The sequence below is a fragment of the Clarias gariepinus genome, chromosome 15, assembly GCF_024256425.1.
Source record: "Clarias gariepinus isolate MV-2021 ecotype Netherlands chromosome 15, CGAR_prim_01v2, whole genome shotgun sequence".
Taxonomy (NCBI): domain Eukaryota; kingdom Metazoa; phylum Chordata; class Actinopteri; order Siluriformes; family Clariidae; genus Clarias; species Clarias gariepinus.
In genome coordinates, this window is record NC_071114.1 from 13,437,596 (window position 1) to 13,458,249 (window position 20,654).

Consider the following 20,654-nt stretch of genomic DNA (forward strand, 5'->3'; position numbering starts at 1 on the left):
GCAAATTATCATTACTGAAACCAATAATACTACTATAAATACAAAAAGAAAACTATATACAAGAAATCATGTAGCATATTGTAAGGGCATTGTGTAAGGACAATACATTTTTTATTTAAAAAAATTTAATGTCAAATTTAAAATTTTTGTTGTGTCTTTTAGATAATCACTGAACGGCCAGTCAGTGGCATGATGGTGCAGCAGCTTGCCTTTCCTTCCCTTTTAGTTTCCCTGGGCCATTCCCCAATTCCCACGTCTATGTCACTATTTTTATGATGTTTCTGTGGATATTTTACCAATTGTTCCATGCTTTGTATATCCATTTTTCACACTTCCCCAAACGATGCCACTAGGTTGCTTTGGGGTGGTGTAAGGAAATCAGTAAACCTGGGGGAAAATGCATTAAAAGTACTGGCAATTAATTCATGGATTCCCTGGGTCCTTCATGGAGTCCACTGCTCCTGATAATGGCTCTGGGTCCATCATGCAGAATAAAACAGGTATTAAACAAACAAAACAAATTGTATATCTTTTAAATATATTTTAAAAATTGTTTCATGACAGGGGCAATTCTGGCGTTTAATTTCATCCTGCTTATTTTTTTTTGGAGATGGAGATAGTTTATTTGAACTACACACAAAACTTTTATAATAGAAAAAAACTTACTAGTTCCTAGGTAGTCACGCGCTCTGGACACCCTTTTTTATCGTCGTTTGGGAGTTGTAGTTCTCTGTAGTCCGTTTTGGGTAAACACAGTCTCCCCAGGACCTCTATAAGAACTACATTTTCCAGCATTGCCGCTCAGCCGTTTCCCGTTATTCTCAAGACCGCCAGCAATTCACACTACAGTATATTCTTATCAAAGTTAATATTCCCACAGGTAGGTGTTTATCTGTTCAGCTTTAACAAGACGTTACAACGTTAAGAAGTGTGTGTCTGGTGATTAATTTGGACGCACAGCTGTGTTAGGAGTGTCGGAGTTAGCCACATATTTAAACACGCACACTCATACATAACACCCTCATACACAGCAGACACACCAGAGTTTGATTATGCTTAGGTTTCTATCTTTTGCGGTAGTTAGTGTGGTGTACACAAACCTTACCACTGTTTACTGTAAAGTTCACACATTAGAATAGCTGAAAGTAAAGTTGTGGATTTCTGCTGCAGTGTTGTTTGAAATTGTATTAATGTTTGCTCTCTCTCTCTCTCTCTCTCTCTCTCTCTCTCACACACACACACACACAGAGACCTGACAATGACAGGTGGGTAATATACAAGGTTAAATTGTTGATGAGTGAGTAAATATCACTTCTGAGGAAAAGAGAAAAATCATTCTTGCTTTACAGTATCGTAAAGCAGTTAGTGTATTTTGACTGTGTGTTTATTGAACCTTTTTTCCCCCTGAATTATATTAATTATACTATAGAAATTAGAAGTTTCTCAAGTTTGCATTTTTGTGCAAGGCCATTTCTGTCTGTGGTCATGCACTTTAGTACACCATCATTCTGATGTCCTGATTCAAAAGGAAATACTTCCAACATAGAGTCAAGAATTTCAGAATTAATCAAAAATCCATTTCTATATTTAGAGCAAGTCAACAACTTCCCACCTCTGCCCAAGATTTTGCGTATCAAGCCGTGTTTCTACCAGAATATTGATGGGGAAATACCCCTGCCTTACCGCCAGATTGTTCACAGAGTGTACAAGCTTTGGATCTGTAAGTAGCAGTTTCACACAATTCAAACAATCCACCGGGTCTATGTAGATGGATGGAGAGTTTTGTATCTGTATAAAAATATTCCTGACGATCGAACATTTTGTCTTCATAGTGTACTCGATTACACTGTGCGTCAACTTGGTGTCATGCATAGCCTGGGTGGCAGGTGGAGGCAGGCCAGTGAATCTTGGACTTGGTATCTTATGGCTCGTGCTGTTCAGTCCTTGCTCATACACCTGCTGGTTCAGGCCGCTTTACAAGGCATTTAGGTAAAGGCGCTTTAAAGAAAAGATATAATATTAATGTTTGAAAATACAATGAGTATTTCAAACAGGTTTATTGATCTTTTTCCACAGGGCTGACAGCTCATTTAACTTCATGACGTTCTTCTTCATTTTCTTCCTTCAATGTGTTCTTGCCCTCATTCAGGCTCTGGGAATAAACAACTGGGGTGCATGGTAAGCGTCATCCTACCACATTAAGGAAGCAATTATTTATTTTTTTAACAAAGCCGTGACTGAACAAACATCTTGGTTGTTCTTGTTGTTTGTTTTATTTTTTAGAGGAAGTATTAAAGAACAAGTGGTGTTGCTTTTTACTATATTGCACTGGTTGATTTTGCCTCGATAAATGTGTTTAAATAAAAAGAAAAAATGTATAGGCAGTGTGAAACTGTAGCTGTAATATTAGTTTCGTAGTTAGGTGTCTAAAGTGTTGACGGTAACCCAACTGCAGGTCAAGAACATCATGAGTACAGCAGCCCCTGCATGACACATGATATAAATTTGACATTCTTATTTTTTAGCACTCTCAACCCAACATGCTGAAAGATACCTTGCATTACTTAAACCCTCCTTACTCAAAAAAATCTTTGCAAGATGCATAAACCAGATTAAAAAGAAAAATATTTTTACATCTAATTGGAAAAATATGTTTATGTGGAATTCATCCACAGTGAAATTGAACAGATCTAGTATTTGCAAGACCGACATAGATATTAGCTATGCGATACCATCTCAGTCTCTTCCTCAGGTGAATTTTGACATAGAATAAAAGCAAAAGAATAAAAAACTTTATTGTATATATTTATGTATAGGTGAATAGAATACACCTTGGAGGAAATCTTATGGGGCTGGACACTTTTATTTATCTCACATTGCGTTTTATTAATAAACTACAAAGTCATTACTGGAGCTCAAAGCATATAAAGCAGCCTGCGTGACAGAACTGTGAACTTCGATAGTCATAATCACATGATTCTCTGTGGAGTTCCTAAGAAAGACAATTCATGGTATTTGCTAACTCTGTCTTCTTTTTCCTTCCTCATAAAAAACTAGTGGCTGGATAGCTACAGTGATGTTTTTCAGCACTAACCTGGGCTCTGCTGTGTTTATGCTGTTCTCTGCATTGCTCTTCACGGTAGACACCCTGCTTATGGGACTGGTCCTGATCAGGGTGAGCATGACACACATTTTACACCAGTTTAACAATTCCTATATTTCGGTACCAGTATGGGAATTCCAAAAGGATCTGATGTTTCTCCTACATATTTGACAGTATAAAGAGATAACATTTTTATTAATAGATTACTGACGGAGAGGTCATTGTGCACTGCCAAGCTTCCATTGGCAGAACCATGATTGGGTCCCTTAATCTACAACTGCTTAGTTGTATTCTGTGTCAATCTTAAGAGTATTTTTGATGCATTAATTGTGTATATTTAGGATTTACACACATAATGTCTTTTAACAGAACAAGTATACATTCATAAGCATAAACAAAGATTTGCTAAAAAATAAAATTAAAGAAATGCTGTGTAATATCTCAAGTTTTAATCATGATAAAGGTGAAAAAGCTGCCCAAAGCTCTTCACAAAATGATTAACAGTCAAATGGACAAAGCTACAGAGCCATAACAAATACCTTAAACACTCCTGCCAAGAGAGAGGCCATAAGAAAGTTGGGGAGTGAGTAAGGACGATTCCACAGAAGTCCCAGAAAAGTCCCAGAAAAATGCAATAGCAATTGTAAAGGGTTGACTTTGTTAGTGTTGGGGGCCCAGTATGTTAAGCTTTTAAGGGGCCTAGAATCTGTGGTGGTGCCCATGGCTGCCATGACAGTAGTTTGATAATATGCAGTACAAGTATAACTACTTTTTTTACAATGCACTCTCAAACTATTCTCATAAAATCAGCTTTGTGTAACTGAAATATTACATACATCACTTAAATACACTGGTTTATGGCTTAGTTATGTGAGGTAGAAAGTAAAATTACATTGAAAATTACACATTCGTCCTACTTGTTTCAGATTCACAGGTTATACCGAGGCGGTGGAGGCAGTCTTCAGCGCGCCCAGGAAGAATGGAGCACAGGTGTGTGGAAAAATGCTCCTGTGAGAGAAGCAGCCTTCAATGCCATATCGGAGACTGGCCCGAGTCTCCCCCAGTACCCTGCTTCTGTACCCAGCTACCCAGAAAACAGACCATGGTGATAGATCACAGTGGACTTCAGATGGATCCAGGATGTTCAATTCTCTCTGCGCATTATTCATCTCAATCATTTTATGCTTCTGTGTGAACAGCATCCCTGTGAAATGCTGATAAAGGACTAAAAAAAATTCCTCGTATACTGGTATACAGACTGGATCACGAAAGTGGCCATGTACGAAACATCTCCGTTACATTCCTTTTGATGTACTTGTACATTACTATATAAACACTATCGATTTGATTGATGCTGTTCACACTGAAGTAGTGGCAGCTTTTCTAGAGCCTTTACTTCAAATATGTGAAATTTAATACTTTAAATCACAACAATTATATTTATTTTGCCAAATGATGCCTTACATAACAAAATTCCCACATTGCAGCCCCCATGAATTGTTTTCAATTTTTTAAAAAGTATTTTGTTTGAATCTGTCAATTTTTTTAATTTGTCTAGCCTTTAAATTCAATTTAGATGTGCATAGGAGTTGCGTGATTTTCAGCTTGCCAATAACATTTTTTCCCATCTAAGTGCAGTTTTCTTTCCCCTATTTTACTCTCAGCTGGTCAGAATTTCTGCCTTAGCTCTTCAGTTTCTCTATTATATCTAGCATGTATGTTTCTCTATTATATTTTGCATGTGTACTAATATATGTATTTACAGTTGCCAAAAGTTTGGCAAGTTTGGAAGTTGATATCCAGTCAGGCCAAGCAGTTCCTACTGTCTGTTTTCAGATAACCACTGCTTTTAATTTCCGTGCACTGATCATCAGACATCCATTCCTTTAGCTGGCATTGCAGCTGACTATTCTCCTCAATTTTGTAATGTTCCTTTTGGGAGCAATATGTTTACAGAGTGGCCATAGGAACCTTGGTGCAAAACTTTATTCTTACTTGATTAACATGATTAATAACATTTAACTTTCGTTGAATAAGATTGTGACTGTGTAAATGTGTAACAAAGATGAATAACTGGGGACAATTTAATAAAAAAGAAGATTTGGTCATTTAATTTGACAGCAAAATAAAGAGTTATTGCGTAAACTGATGTGATTAAAAAAAAAAGTATATAGTTGCTTGTTAGTACGTTAGTTACACATATTAATGGCCAACTGCTCAATGGTAAGCCGCTTCGGCGAAAAATGTTGGACAAATGAATGGATGTAAAATACATATCTTCATTGTATCATGATAGTAATGTCACTTTATTAAGCTACTAGGTCCCTTAAGATAAGTATAATGAAGTAATAAATTAGAGTCAGAATTGGGTTTTATTCGCCAAGTATATTGACACAAGGAATTTGATTCTGGCTGTTTGTGGCACTCAAAATACAGACAAACATAAAACAAATAATAGTAATGTATAGATGGGTGTAAAAAGCATTTATATTTATAGTTTAGAGTATATTTATTTATAGTTAGTGCATATAGTCCAGTTCAACTGTTTATAAGGATGATTGCCTGCGGAGAAAAACTGTCTGTTCCTGTCAACTAATAGTCTAATGAGATACTAGACAGATTATAAGTCTCTAAGGTGTACATGCTTAACTTTCTTTTTTTAAGCTAAAATTCATATTAAAGAATAACCCAAACCATTCAAGTGTAAAACTCTGAACGTAAATGTGCTCAGTAAACAATAGTAATCCTAAGTAGGACTGAGCTTTGCTCTCGACAATTTTAATTTTTTATAGCATGGATTCCACAATTTCTTGAAAACATTAATATGAGATGCTGGTCTGTGTTGACATGATTTCATTCAAAATGTATTCTATTGGATTCAGATTCTCTGTGTTTATGAAACCAGTTTGACATGGCTCCTGCTTAGTGGCATGATGGATTAACATGCTGGAAGTAGCTATTAGAAAATGGGTAAATTATGCCCTACTAAGTGATGCACATGGTCAGCAACAATACTAAGATAGGTTGTGGGATTGGAATGATGACTGGTGTTAACAGACCCAAGGTGTGCCAAAAATATTCCCGGGCCTTTCTACACCTCCTTCACCAGTCTGGACAGTTGACACAAGACTGGATGGGTCCATGACTTTGTGCTGTTGTTTACTGTCCACTGCAGGTTCATCTTTCTGTTCTTGGCTGACAGAAATGGACCTTTCTGCTGTTGTAGCCCATTTGCGCCAAAGATTGATATATTGCGCATTCTGCAATGTTTTTCTTCTCATCACAATTGTAAAGTGCTTATTTGAGCTACTGTAGCCTTTCTGTTAGCTCGAACCAGTCTGAGCATTCTTGAAAAAAGTACTGAGCTGCTGCACACAGATTTTCCAATATACTGTATATACTGTACTCTCTCATACATATTCTGCAATTAGTGCTGTGTACTGTACAGCCTGCATTACTTTTGTGAATCACAGCGCAGCAGCTCCCCCTAGTGTTGTGTTAAAAAAAGAAACAGTTCCTGAAGGAGACGCTGTCAATCATTAATTATCTCGACAAAGCCACAAAAGCAATCCTACATAGCTACTAATATAAACTTCACCACACACAAAACATCAGTGTTTAAGAACATTTACAGTCTTTGAACATGTAAAACGGTTTTAGCAAAAACATTTTCAACATGTCAGTGAACAATCCTATATTGTAAATCTTGTTGCATAGATGTATCACAGATTATCTTTATTATTATTATGAATATTATTAATCATATTATTATATCGAAATATTGTATTAATGTAGAACCCTGTTTCTTTCACACAAATGTCCTGTGCAGTTCCCAGTCCTCCCATCCCCCATCACATTCACCAGACAAGTAAAACATGGCATGGAGTCGAATGAAGAGGAATGGACTAAATTGATTTTTCACAAGGTGTTGTTTTTTCGGTTTTATTTCGAGGGAACATCGTTTCTTTGGTTATTTCTGATCAAATAGTGCGAAAAAGGCATGTTCTATGCACGATTATGTCACTGGACATATAAATGTCGTCATGTAAAATATCGAAAGGAGATAAAAACTAAAACAAAAGCATTGTATGACTTTAGGCTCGGGTTTGTATAACTTATGAAATGGATTTCTGTGCAGCGGAGCGGACTTGCCGGGGCCACGCGCTCTTTCCCACTTCAAGCGTAATGCCCGGTAGTCATGGTGACGTCTGAATTGAAAATACACCGGATTTCGTCGTGAAACAAGACTATTAAACCCGGGTAGGTAAGACCATGAGGTTCAGACATCAGTGGATATATTTAGGAGAACGAGAGGCCTGGTAAGAAGGATAGCCCTAACTGGAATCGCTCTTTTTTTTCCAAGTGTACTGTCGTTTTAAATCTTCGCAGCCCGCCTGTTTCTCATTGGCACCGCCCTCTTCGGCACAGACGAGCGCGCTGATTGGATGTCCGGCGCTCTTACTCAATAGCTCCTGCGCGTTCCATTGGTGCGCTGTCGCCTTTCCCTTCAGGCTCTCGCGGGGCTGCTTTGTGAAGATGGCGGCCGAACTAGTGGAAGCGATGGTAAGTAGATGGAGCTATTTTTTAGTGCCAAAAAATAAAAGCTCCCTGACACCAAGAGAGACCGGTTATCATTTTTTTGAATGTGTCAAGAAGTGATTCAGAGCGCGGCGCTGAGTTGAGGTCATTTCTCAGATTTGGGAGTCCATAAACTGCGTTTGGCTCTGATGTCTGGACGGAGCTGGGGTTAGCCGCTAGTGGCTAACGTTAGTTGAAATGAATGATGGGACTATTAAAAACACCAGCTCACAAAGTAGGCGCAACACAGAGGAAACCAGGGTGACGCTTCTTATTTTAAATCAATTCCCGCATTAAAAAGAAAAGAAGAAAAAAAACAGAACATCCAGCATTGTCACGTAATCCACATTTTGACGTCAGGAGCAGGAGTAAAGCTAATAAATGAGTAAGGTGTTGAGATGTTGAGCTGAGCCGGTGTCTCCCAGCACTGGTGCCCATGATCTCCTATTGTGCATTATACAGCCAGTGTTAATCATATTCGTGATATTTGGATAACTAGCTCAAATTATGTAAGAGCATTTGTTTTTAGAAAACTATATAGTTAAACTCGTGTGTGTGTGTGTGTTGAGTGAGTGTGAGATGCCTACATGTGGACACTTGACAGTTTTCAGTTCTGATTTGAGGGTCAATTATGTGGCGGAGTTTTACTTGTTTATATCTAGGATAAAGTTGCTTTATTATAAATATATGCACCATTCATGTAAAAACTATGTGGTAAAATGTAAAATTATGAACTTTTGTCATGAAATCAGTTTATTAGCTGATGGCTAACTTTTGAGGAATCAACATGTTTGTAAACAGCCTTTTTAACACTGTTTTCTCTCTTCTGCACTCCTAGAACATGGTGAAGAGTTTTCGGGTGTCTGACCTGCAGACGCTGCTGGCCTCTATGGGGCGCAGTAAAAGTGGGTTAAAGCAGGACCTTGTGGGGCGAGCTTTGAGACTGGTGCAGACGGAATACAGCCCGGAGCTGCTGAAGAATGTCCGACAGCTCTACGAAACGCGCTTTCCCAAAGCACCTGTATGGGTGGCTGCACGTCGCCCGGAGGGGATACCACCAGTGTCCTATCCAACGATCAACTCATCCCCACGAAGCACAGCCCAGGGCACAGACTACCTCAATGGCATGCCCAAGCTGGCTGCTCCACCAGCAGCTGAAGTTAAACTAGTGCCCTTGCCGTTTTATCACAACTTAGAAACGTTGTTGCCACCAACAGAGCTAGGTACGCCGAGTTTATTCACAAACGTCAAACTAGCTCGTATTATTTGGCTTTTAATTATCAAAGGTCAAAAAGGTTAATTCACTTCTCTGTCATACATTGCAGTTGCACAGAATAGTGAGAAACTACAGGATAGTCAGTGTGTTTTTGAGCTAACACAGAGCCAGATAGACCAGATCCGAAACTCCAGGTGAGTAGATGGTGTGAATTTCACAGATTCTTCATGTTTCTAAACAACATTTTGTGCTCAACATCCTGTCTATTGTAATTTGGGTTTAAATATTGGCACACTTGGTTTGGTATGACTCTATCAGATGATACTAAACTAACACCAAATAACACACTATCATGCATTTCTTGATGGCACTTCTTTAAAAAAAATATACTGTATGACAAAATGAAACTAAATCTTATGTATGGGTAAAACTGCAAACACGCTTATTTTCCTTTCATGTGTAATTTGTTTATATAATAATCACCCTCTGTTTACACATTCATAGTTTACTTTATTAATGCGAAAAGTGGACTAACAGCAAATTATTCTCCACATTTGTGTTCTTAGTGAACTTCGCCCAGGAGTAAAATCAGTCCAGGTGGTTCTTAGGTAAGTATGTTGGACTGTTAAAAGGGATGTTGGGTAAATTATTTTTAAACATATCTGAGCCATAATCCTGTTTATCTGTTGTTTAGTTTATCCGTAGTAATGTTTTGGGCCACCGTGAGCTGTCAGAACACCTTGGTGATTGATATGTTATGGTGATTGAGAGTGATGTCTAACACAGGCTCAGATGTAATTGGGATTAGATCTGTTTACAATACAGTCCTTAGTATATGATTTATATCAGTATTACCCTCACCAGATTATTCAGTGAGCACTCCTCCTCTAGATTGGGACAGAGTTGTACTAGTAGAGAAGCACTCTGTTTTGATCTCTAAGGGGGCAGCTAAACCCAAACTCTGTCAGCTTATTCTTTTTTCTTTTTCTTTTTCTTTTTTTTTTGTCATCATTTGTTCATTCCTGCTTCATGCCCTGCACAGACAAATTCAGTGTCCATATTAAATTGTCGACAGTCCTATTTGGCTAACTTAACGATTCGCATAGAATAAATGTGCTGTGCTGATAAGAGACTGAGATTTATTTTGCTAAGCAGATTTGATAGTTCAGACTTGTGTCTCTCTCCTCTTTCCAGAATCTGTTACACCGACTCCATTGGTGTCCAGGAGGATCAGTACCCTCCCAATATTGCTGTCAAAGTGAATCAGTCATACTGTCATGTTCCCGTAAGTAGGTTTCTATCAAATCTATGAATAGTTGCTTGGCTTTTGGAGTATTAGATATCAATCACCTGCCTAGCTATTGGTTTTGGAAACAGCTGAAAGACTAACAACAATTACTGTAGTAAATAATACCTGTGGTAGGATAAATTTTTAAATTTTGGCTTTTTGACACTTCAGTTAGGATTCCTAGATTCAATACAGGTTCTTATTTAATCCTCTTAAAGGTCTTTTTTTATATGAAGGGCACCATATTTATTTGCTGTGTTTGGAGCATTTTTTTTTTTTTCAGATATATTGTGCACGGTTATTATTCTTTAACATTTGGCTAATTTCCTCTCTATTGCTTCATCCTTTATCGATTCTAGGGTTATTATCCTTCCAATAAACCAGGTGTGGAGCCTCGTCGTCCCTGTCGCCCTATAAACATCACCCCGTGGCTTCATCTCTCGACAGCCACCAACAGAGTCACTATCACATGGGGCAACTTTGGAAAGGTATAATGTGAAGACAATAAAAAAAAAAAAGGCAAAATAAGAGTAATAAATGTAGTCTTGTACAAAACAGAGTATTTTAGTTAATCGTCAAGAGTGTTCCTTTAAGAATAAAAATAATTGGAAATTTGCTGTTGATTAAGACGTTTGGCCTAGAAACCATGAACTTTTCAAATTAAAAAATTGCCCCGGCAGCCTTCTAATGTTCAGAGTGGTCGAGACTTCCCTGTCATTATTTTTAAGTATTAGTCAGTTTTTATTGTGTATATAATGTGCGTACATTTTATTTTTGAAGGTTATATATTCAAACTTTGCATTCACTAAACACAGATTTTACAGTACAGTATGTACAGATTGTGGCTATTTAAAACTTGCATGTAAAAAAAAAAAGTTACATGTTAATTGTTACATGATGGCTGTAACTCATTGTTAAATGTTAAACATTACTGTATGCACAATGACTTGTGTCCTGCTTGCAGCGGTATTCTGTGGCTGTGTACCTGGTGAGGGTCTTCACATCTGCAGAGCTCTTCAACCAACTTAAGCACTGCTCAGTCGAGAGCGCCGAGCGATGTCGTGAACGCAGTACGAAACCATAAACCAGAAGCTTTATTAACCTATAAATGCTTCAAATTGTGTTGTTTACCTCTGACTAAGATAAATAAAATATCTTCTAAATTGAACTCTCCTTTGTTTGCAGTTCAAGACAAGCTACGTTTCGATCCAGAGAGCGAGATTGCCACTACAGGACTGAGGGTGTCTTTGATCTGTCCAGTATGTACTTGTTCTTTATTCATTTGGTATTTCTTTTCATTTCATCGTTAAAATGTCATGAATTAAACTGGAGCAAACATGGCTCAATGCTAGGACAATATTTTATCCACATGAGAAAAATGTCTTAATTACAGATTTAATTGCCCTTCGTGTTGTTTCTGGAAGTTGTAATAATCATGTAGTTAAAAAAAAATAATTCCATGCAGTGAAACTGGCTTATTATTTTTTTTCCCTAAAAACAGTTATTAAGAGAAAAGAAGAATGTCATCCACATTACACGCAGCAAAAGATTGTAGTTAGAAATTATTCATTTAAATGTACTTATTTATAAATAATTGGTAATAAAATACTTATTTTCTCAGTGTACATTTTTAGGAAGTCTTTATTTAGTCAGACGTTTAGGATGTGTGGCTCAACCATATGAATAAATGCTTTTAAGAAAAGTGAGCCATCTTTTAAGACTGTTGTTTTCCAAAAAAATTAGTTTTTGAAAAAGTATACATAATGGCCACCGTTCCTATATCTCATCAGCTGGTAAAGATGCGTTTGGGAGTGCCATGCCGGGCACTCACCTGCGCTCACTTGCAGTGTTTCGATGCCGTCTTCTTCTTGCAAATGAACGAGAAGAAGCCCACATGGACGTGCCCTGTGTGTGACAAACCTGCTCCATTTGAGCTGCTCACCATTGATGGGTAAGCTTAGGGTGTTGGTGAGTTTTCTTACAGTACAAGCTGAGACATAAAAAAAAAAAAAAACATTTTAAACGCTTTTTTTTCCAGATTGCTTTCTGAAATCCTGAAGGAGACTGAAGATGTGGAGGAGATTGAGTATTTGACTGATGGCTCATGGAGACCAATCAGAGACGACAAGGAAAAGGATAGGGAGCGGGAAAATAACCACACTCCAGAGTATCCGGTTGTGGATATATGTAAGATTTTCCTTTGTGCCTAAAAAAAGGACTTGGTAGCTATGAAGAAACTAGAAAAAATTATTATTATTTTTTTTACATTTTTGTTTTATTCTTTTGGTAGGCAATATAATCCAAATTCACATCTAAATCAGTTTATGGCTAAAGGGTCTTGCAGAATGGTGGCTTCTGCCACAGCAGTCCGATGGTCTCAGCAGTCCGATCACAAGAGCAGAACGTTAATTACTGAGCACTGTCTGCCTTGCACATGTATATTCTTTTTGTTTTTCACGTTTCACCTATAGCAGAAGAAAATCTAGCTCTCCATGCATCTGTAGTTTAAACAGGAGGGGTAGGGTAAGCCACTTGTATGACAGGAGAAAAATGCCAGGAAAGGTATTGCTGCAGTTTATTTATTAGTTAATTTATTATCAATTCAGTTGTAGTTTTCCTCACCGGCATCAGTGGATAGGGGTGCCCTTCTGGCAGGTGATGAAGATCGTACCAGTACTGGATCCTCCTCCCAACTTGAACTGGCGTTCTATTACTTTTTTTTTTTTTTTTGGGGTTTCCCACAATTCCCGTTTTTCCGATTTAACACTTTGCAGGCATTTCTACCTCGATTCTGCTCACTTGGCACAAAACTTGTACAAAGTGAAAAAATGTTCACAGTATCTTTTGAGCACTATGGGATGAAGTAAACCGCCACACAAAATCCACCATCTTTTTATTCACCTAGCCCTCAGGATTTCGGTCTGATCAGAAAACAAGATGTCATGTCAAATGGCTCAATATCTCTGCTATTTTGGAAAATATCATGTTAATCAAATTTAATTAACCTTTATAAATATAAACCCAAACTCCAGACATATCCACAGAGAATAAACTGCATTTTACAGATGAGAGGCAGTGAATCAGCAAAATTGACCTCCATCTCTCCCTCTCGCGCTGATGCTTGCTCAAGTTTGCACTAACCCAAATCGGGGAGCTGGGTCATCTACCTTGTTTAATCTTTAAATGGACAAGATTGCTTGAATGAGTTATAAAGGTTTGTTTGGGACCTGATGGCAACTGGATTTTTACATCAATTAATTTTGCACTGTGGCTGATCTAATGGTTTTTTCGATCACAAAAATGCCACCCCCGCCCCAGTTATTGAATTACACTCACAAAACTAAACATCCAGCAAGTTTAAAGCCTTTTCTCAGCAACCATCCAAGAAACAAACCTAGCTTCTATGATTCCTGAGCTATATGAGACTCATAGGACTGTGTTGCCATTTAGTTAATGTAAGATATCAGGTTACATTTGCTCTGTTTGTGAGTTTGCTGGCCATGCCCCTAAAGTCACTCACACTTTCTGGTGCTCGTATGAAATGTTTCTGTAAGAATGTATCTTTTTGACCAATATTCACAATTTCTTCAGGAGTTCTATCTAGTTTAATTTCTTTTACATGGTGTAGTCGGCATTTTGAAGTTGGTGCCATACTCCTGAATATTAAAATCAGTCAATCATGCAGATACCCGTCAAGTGTTTCACTTTGTTAACATTAAACATCAAAAATCATTAAACATTTTTTAGATGGTAACATTCTTCCAGACGTCCACTCATACCCCATCCCCTACACTACAATCTTAGTATTCCTGTTCGCTTTACTGGTACTGTAAGAGATCCTGCAAGGCATCATTGTCTATTAGCTGGATTTCCATTTACAGTACTCCATATAATCTTGCAAGATCTCATCCCCTTCATCACAGCCATCAACAGTGGCTCTATAATGTCTAGTGTTTTAAAAGATCAAGGGTTACTGCCATCCTATAGGATCCCGCTCTGGATCCATCAGGTGTAAGCAACCCCTGACCAATATCACTTCTATCTTTCTAAAATCGTCAGATCACCACAAAAATCCTTCCCCAACAGTGTTTTAGACTAATAGTGTTTTAACAAATTTGTGACTAAAAGTACAATTTGGCTGTATTTATTGATGGAGACTTCAAGTACTTCTGTAAGTCGCTCTGGCTGGATGCATCTGCCAAATGCTCTAAATGTAAACTTGTGATCCTTTGTGACTAGCACAGCATGGTTGTTAGTGTAAAATGGGCTCCTGCATTTTCCTCTGACCCCTCTTATCAAACACTTTGTTGATAAGGGGATCAGAGAAAAATGTCCAGATTGGTTCAGCTAATAAACGTATCTGAAGCTATCATGGGCACCAGAGATCAGCAGTTCTAGAAATAATCAAACTGGCACCATCAGTTATTTATCATGGTCAAAAACACTGATTCTAATGGTTGATATGAACATTACCTGAAGCTGATGGCCCATAAATTAAGATATTTTTCACTTCTCTCATTTCAGGTGTTCCTGAGACGAATGGCCACTCCCCAGCACACAGCAGTACAAGCCAGACAGGACGATCTGCATCGGGCGCCTCGGCAGCAGGCACAGGTGGTGCCAGTGCACCTTCAGGTGGAGGGGCAGTAGTGGACCTTACGCTGGATGACTCCTCAGATGAGGAAGAGGGTGGAGGGGGGGCTGGGGACAGCGAGGACACAGAGGACAGCCAGGACAGCCCAGCACCTAAGAGGGGCCGATACGATTATGACAAAGATCTTGTCACTGCATACTGAAACGGGCTGCAGATTACGGACAGTGGGAGAGGGGATATGGGTTCATTTCTCTCCTAAAACACATTTTCCCAAAATACTCAAACATAAGAACATGTGCACAAACTGTTGACCTCTGGAGCAGGTGGGCATCCTCATGACACCACTGGAAATCCTTAGATGCCCACCAAAGCCATCCTCTTGTCTTCTCCACAACATCTTAATACTGTTTTTTCCCTTTAAATAACTATGGAGGAGTTATAAACCACCTTTGATTCTTTCTCTTCCGTCTCCCATACACTTTGTATTTCCAGCCCAAACCACTTAGCCTCATAGTCACTATAGGCATTTTAGCTTTCACCATAGACAAGCTCTGTGAGGAGATGCTTAAAAAGATTTATTGTCAGCAATAGAAGGTCAAAACCAGTAGTGACTTATACAAACTGCAAGTTAGATTAAAAAGAAACCTTAAATATGAATAAAAAATTCACAGCCTATAATTAATACTAAGGCATTTCCATTGGGTTTAGATGTATTGTGGAGCAGCTGTTATCCAAAAGCCAAAATAAATATCAGCTGGTTCTGTAATTATGCATGGTTTGGTCAGATTTGGAAGGTAAGGGTTTGTTCATTTATTTATTTTTCTCCCCTTTATTTGCTTGTTTCATGGAAATTGACAACCTACCTCAGTCTAAAGGCAAACTTGACCACAACTTGAAAGGCTAGACAACATGACTTGATTTATTATTATTATTTTTTAAATACTCAGTAACACTGGAAAGAAAAATCATTCATACTTCATTCTGTGCCCCTAGAATTCTCACTAAAACAGCCCTGGACTTTTCTCATAAGCGATGGATTTCCAATATTGCTCACAGACATGTGTGCTGCGCCTTGTCATCTAGCTGAAATAAAGTATGCTGTCTCATCATCAGTCAACACTTGGAACTGAGAACTTTTGAATTTGATGTTCCAGCGGGTAAATATTGTACAGTAGGAGCTAATGAGTATGTATCTGAACTTAAACAAATGATTGCAAGTCTCGGAGTCTCACATTTTGGCTTTGCTAACTAAGACTGTGAAGTATATGCAGCTGCTCTAATGAGAACTTAACCTTGTGGAAGGCAGGTGGAGGAGTTGGAGCTGAAAAGAAGCCCAGACAATGCCAAGAAATCAAACGGCCATTTAAATCACTTGTAAACGTAAATTCAGTGACTGCAAAAACTAAGATAGGGGGATAAAAAGCATTTAACCTAATTGTGCAATTGTTTTTTTCCTAAAGCCAATCATAAGTTTTCCCCTTAATTGGGCCTTTTGGTTTGAAATTGATAGGAGACTTTGTTTCCACTGTGAGTCCTGTGAATCAGACATTGCTATTGGATGTCATTTATTTTTGTTGTGAGATGGGTATTTTGGCTTAATCACCTGATATAGAATCGGTGTAACATGCAACTTTTTTTTTAGCATTTGAAAATCTGTATTTATTGTTTTATCATTTGTCTGAACAGCATTCTGTATTATTTGTACATATTGAGGCATTTGAGAAGAGTACAGTGCTATTGAAAGTGCTAGTTTTTGGAAGCAAAGAAATGCAGTTAGGGGGCTTGTTCTGATTTACCAGGTTGGTAAGATGGCATATTTTGCCGCATCCAGAAGTCTGTAATCCACTCGCATGTGAGCTAGTCATGTGACACTACACATGGGCATATTATGAGGAACTAGTTTGATCTGATTATATTCATAAAATTCTTGCTCTGGGTTAGGTTTCAAGCTTCATTTAGAGTTGGTGTGGAACTGGTGTTACTGGAGGAGGAGATGGAGGCTGACCACTTGAAAGTGGATTCAAGGTTTTGGTCTAGAGTCTGTCTCATATCTTCAAGTCATTTGATTAGCAAGCCATAAAACTCGAGTAGCAGGTACAATGTTAGCATGAAAAGGCTCAAAGCTTGCAAATTCTTTTCAGTGAGTAGGAAGAGAAACCACTGCATAATGTACACTGCTCCAAGTGACAGGCATGCGTTAATCCAATCCCCCCCAAAGCATCTTAAACTAACTTGAAAACAGTGTCAGTACTGTAATTTATCTGTGCAAGGGATGTCTTAACTGAAAACCCCTCACAGTGAAGAAAGCTGATTTTCATTTTGATGTGCGTGTCCACACATGGTCTTCCACATATTGTCCACAATATGCCCAGCATCAGGTTTTAGTAGAGAAGCAAAAGTGCTCACATTGGCATATTCTGTTCTCTGTTTTAGTCCCCATTTTTTGTTTTTTGTCCTCCAACTGGACCACATTTTGAGTGATTTATTTTTTTGTTGTTGTTTGTAGGACCTTCTGGAATAATTTCCATTCTTTGCTTATTACATTCATTAGAAGAGAATTGGGTAGATAAAGGTTCATTTGTATGAAGTAAAGTGACATTGAGCATCTCAATGGTGACGAAATGTGAGTCTCAGTGATTATAAAATCTGGGGTTGGATCTGAAGTGGTTCTTGGGATTGGAGGTGAATTTTGGCAGTGACATCCCTTCTTATTACAGTGCTTAAGATAGCATGGGCAGTGGCTTGCAATGTAATTGTTTTTTTTTTTGTTGTTGTTGTTGTGTCTTTTTACATGTTATTAAAAGCCAATAAAAAAATAAATATTTTATCAATTTTCGGATTGCCTCGAATTTGCTCCAGTGGTTTTTGGATAAAATGTTAATGGTTTGTTTTTGCCATCTTCAGCAGAGATAATAAATTGGTAAAATTGTCATGTCCTCTACAATGGGTTTGGCTGTGGAATTGAAGATTGGGTGGTCCCTGTTTAAATGGAAAAAACATGTAAAAAGTACAAGGACATCATACTGTCATTTATGTGTGCAATTAATTAAACTGATTTTAAAACAATGTTTGTCTTTCAAGTGCCTTTTTAAAAAAAACAACAACAATGTGACAGTGATTCCCAGTTCGATCCTGAGCTCATGTTACTGTCAGTGCAGAGTTTCTGTGCATGGTCTACTCTAATTCATGTAGATTTTCTTTGGGTTCTTTGGTTTATCATCTCCCAAAAACATGCAAGTAGGTGGAGCATTAACTTAAAATTACTCTAATTAAGTGTGTTAATGGGTATGTATTCATAATAATGTGTAGTGTACTGAGTGAAATTTCTGCCTGTTCGCAGGATAGCCTCTGAATCCACCACCACCCTAACCAGGCCAAAGTGGTTGCCAAAGATAAATTAACATTATTTACCATAATAAGCTAATTCGGGTAAACAAAAGCGGATGGATGGATGGATAGCTGCATGCCCTACTGAGGTTATGATAAAAAGTCACAACAATTTTACAACAATGACTGCATTTTTCCACTAGATGTCATACTTGGTACACAATAACAAATTACTAAAGCCAATTTCTAAATTATTTGATTAGAAAGTCTGTTTACTTGTTTCTTATGAATTAATACAACAATTTATTTTTTAAGCAATTGTATTTTTTTTTTTACTTGTGGCTTTTCTGATTAGTGCATCTTCTACTACCATCGCTTTGAAGGTAAATGTGATACCTACCTTTAAGTACAACTCATTCCAGAAACATTTAACCAATCGATAGCATCATCCATGTGTGCCTCCAAGTTCTCCCTCGCCTGAGCAGCTTAAAATTTCCTCCAGATGCACCAGTCAGCTTTCAGACAAGAAAGCTATTGTGTAGCCCTGGATTGCAGTTTTAAAAATGCTGAAAACAAACTTACTAGCAAACTAACTGTTTTATCTAGCTTAGAAGGCTGGGTAGCTACAAATTACAATCTGTCTTTATCTAAAATGGCAATAAAAATACAGTTTCAATGTTTTCAATTAAATTATGCAAACAAGTTTTCAGCAAGAGGCCATTTAGAATAGTTAATCTACCTATTTGAGGTCTTTTTGGAGGTGAGAGGAAACCCCAGAACCAGGTGGAAACCCAAACACACATTCTTCTATTAAATTAACACAGGAGTTGAAATGGGGCTTCTGCTGAGATGGCAAAACTATCCCCTGCACCAGAAGAGACCAATTGCAGTACATTAGTTACAAATGTATACATAAATAATAAATAAATACCTAATAAATTAAAAAACATAGTATTTTCAAATTGTGGGGAAAATGTCACTGAATTAGTTTTGTTGTGTTGTTTTATGAAACAGTGTTAAAGTTTAGGGTTAGTATTAGTATTCAACAGGACAGTGTTACTGGGCCATTCACACACACACACACACACATATATATGCATGCAGACCAGTAACACCAGTTTGTAGGTGTTGTAGTGTGTACTGTTGTAGTGATTTCAGTCTCTGGAAACATAAAACAATTAAATTTGTGACATCCTGTTTGGGCTGTTTGAAAGCAGTTTCCTACCTAACAATGATGCACAGACAATACACCATAAGTGTAAGCACCTGTTCTCCAACCCTTATGGAATATCTTTTTATTGATAAATGCAAAAAAGTAAACTAATACTGTTTTTATTTATTTATTATTGCTATTTAATTAATTTATTTATTACAGAAAGCCTTCTTGAAGAAGTGGTGATATAAATGGCTGGCTCTTAAATGCATTATGTTGGTTATTTTAATAACATTTAATGACATAATGACAATGTTCACTTCAACATGTAACCCACAGAAAGACACTTAATGATATTTATTTGTATATTTTGGTTATTTTTCACAACTCAAATAAATAGAAATTGTAGGAATGCCTTTGAAAAACATCATAAATTTAACATCATAAGTCTTTGACTGTTTTGCATAACACAGACTGTTATCTCTCAAATAATTTTACTTTGCAGTGTGTAAATGTGAAGCAACAGTGTGTTGTAGAATTATTTTGATGTATCGTATGAGTTTGACCTTCACAACACATGAAATTACATTAAAGTTAACAGTTGCAGCTCCATTTCTGAAAAGATACAGAGCTTTCAAAAAAAAATTTAATTTTAAAAAGACACCTTTGTTTGTTTTTAATTAACTGCAGTTAAAATGAGGTAAAACATTTTTTATATAAATTTTATACCCTACTACTCCCTGAGCTATCACACCTTCACAGTACATTGCAGTACATTCACAACCCCATTTTTTTGTTCTTGTTTCGCTAGTGTGAAACTGAAATTGTGAAACAGTGTTTGCCTCAGACACACCAGAACAAACATGTGCTCTGAGAGTGTATAATGAAATAATCCTGTGTCCCTATGATGAGCTAAGCTCACAGTGAGAAACATGGAGCTGCAGACAGGTTTTGGAAAGCCTTTTTTAAATTGTTAAGCAATAACCCAGGTAACAATGTGATGCTTACACAACACCTATTTTGGGTGGCTCTCTCTATTGGCCTTTTCATTTATGTAGGGTCAAGAGTATTTTTAATACAACTATTCCCATGGTGGGCAAAAATTGGCAAAGGATAACATCATAACCACTTACTTTAGGCCAACATTAGATGGACCTAAAGGTGCCAGAAAGTCTTCTGGCAGGGTCATACAACATTGACCTAATGGACAAAATGACTTTGGCCCAAAAGCCTGACCAGGGGAAATACTGAATGAAATAGCTAACCTACAGCCTACGGCACATTACACTGAAGCTACTTTATCAAACAGCTACTTATTTAAAAAAAAATAAAATAAAATAAATAAATAAATAAACTCATTTCTATACTGCTATATCCTGTATAGAGGATTACAGG

General features: G+C 37.5%; 2 protein-coding genes across 2 annotated transcripts; both read left to right on the plus strand.

The window, feature by feature from the left end:
- The first annotated feature begins 802 nt into the window (after positions 1-802).
- On the plus strand, positions 803-4,735 carry scamp4 (secretory carrier membrane protein 4). The gene is made up of 7 exons (XM_053512520.1): positions 803-880; positions 1,249-1,265; positions 1,592-1,720; positions 1,833-1,989; positions 2,077-2,178; positions 3,058-3,175; positions 4,030-4,735. The coding sequence occupies exons 2-7, from the start codon at positions 1,259-1,261 to the stop codon at positions 4,210-4,212; spliced, it is 696 nt and encodes a 231-aa protein (XP_053368495.1). The 5' UTR covers positions 803-880; positions 1,249-1,258; the 3' UTR covers positions 4,213-4,735.
- A 2,827-nt stretch (positions 4,736-7,562) lies between these two features.
- Positions 7,563-17,845, plus strand: pias4a (protein inhibitor of activated STAT, 4a). The gene is made up of 11 exons (XM_053513735.1): positions 7,563-7,666; positions 8,520-8,904; positions 9,007-9,091; positions 9,464-9,505; positions 10,092-10,182; positions 10,545-10,673; positions 11,150-11,255; positions 11,371-11,444; positions 11,976-12,136; positions 12,224-12,372; positions 14,710-17,845. The coding sequence occupies exons 1-11, from the start codon at positions 7,640-7,642 to the stop codon at positions 14,979-14,981; spliced, it is 1,521 nt and encodes a 506-aa protein (XP_053369710.1). The 5' UTR covers positions 7,563-7,639; the 3' UTR covers positions 14,982-17,845.
- Positions 17,846-20,654: the final 2,809 nt, after the last annotated feature.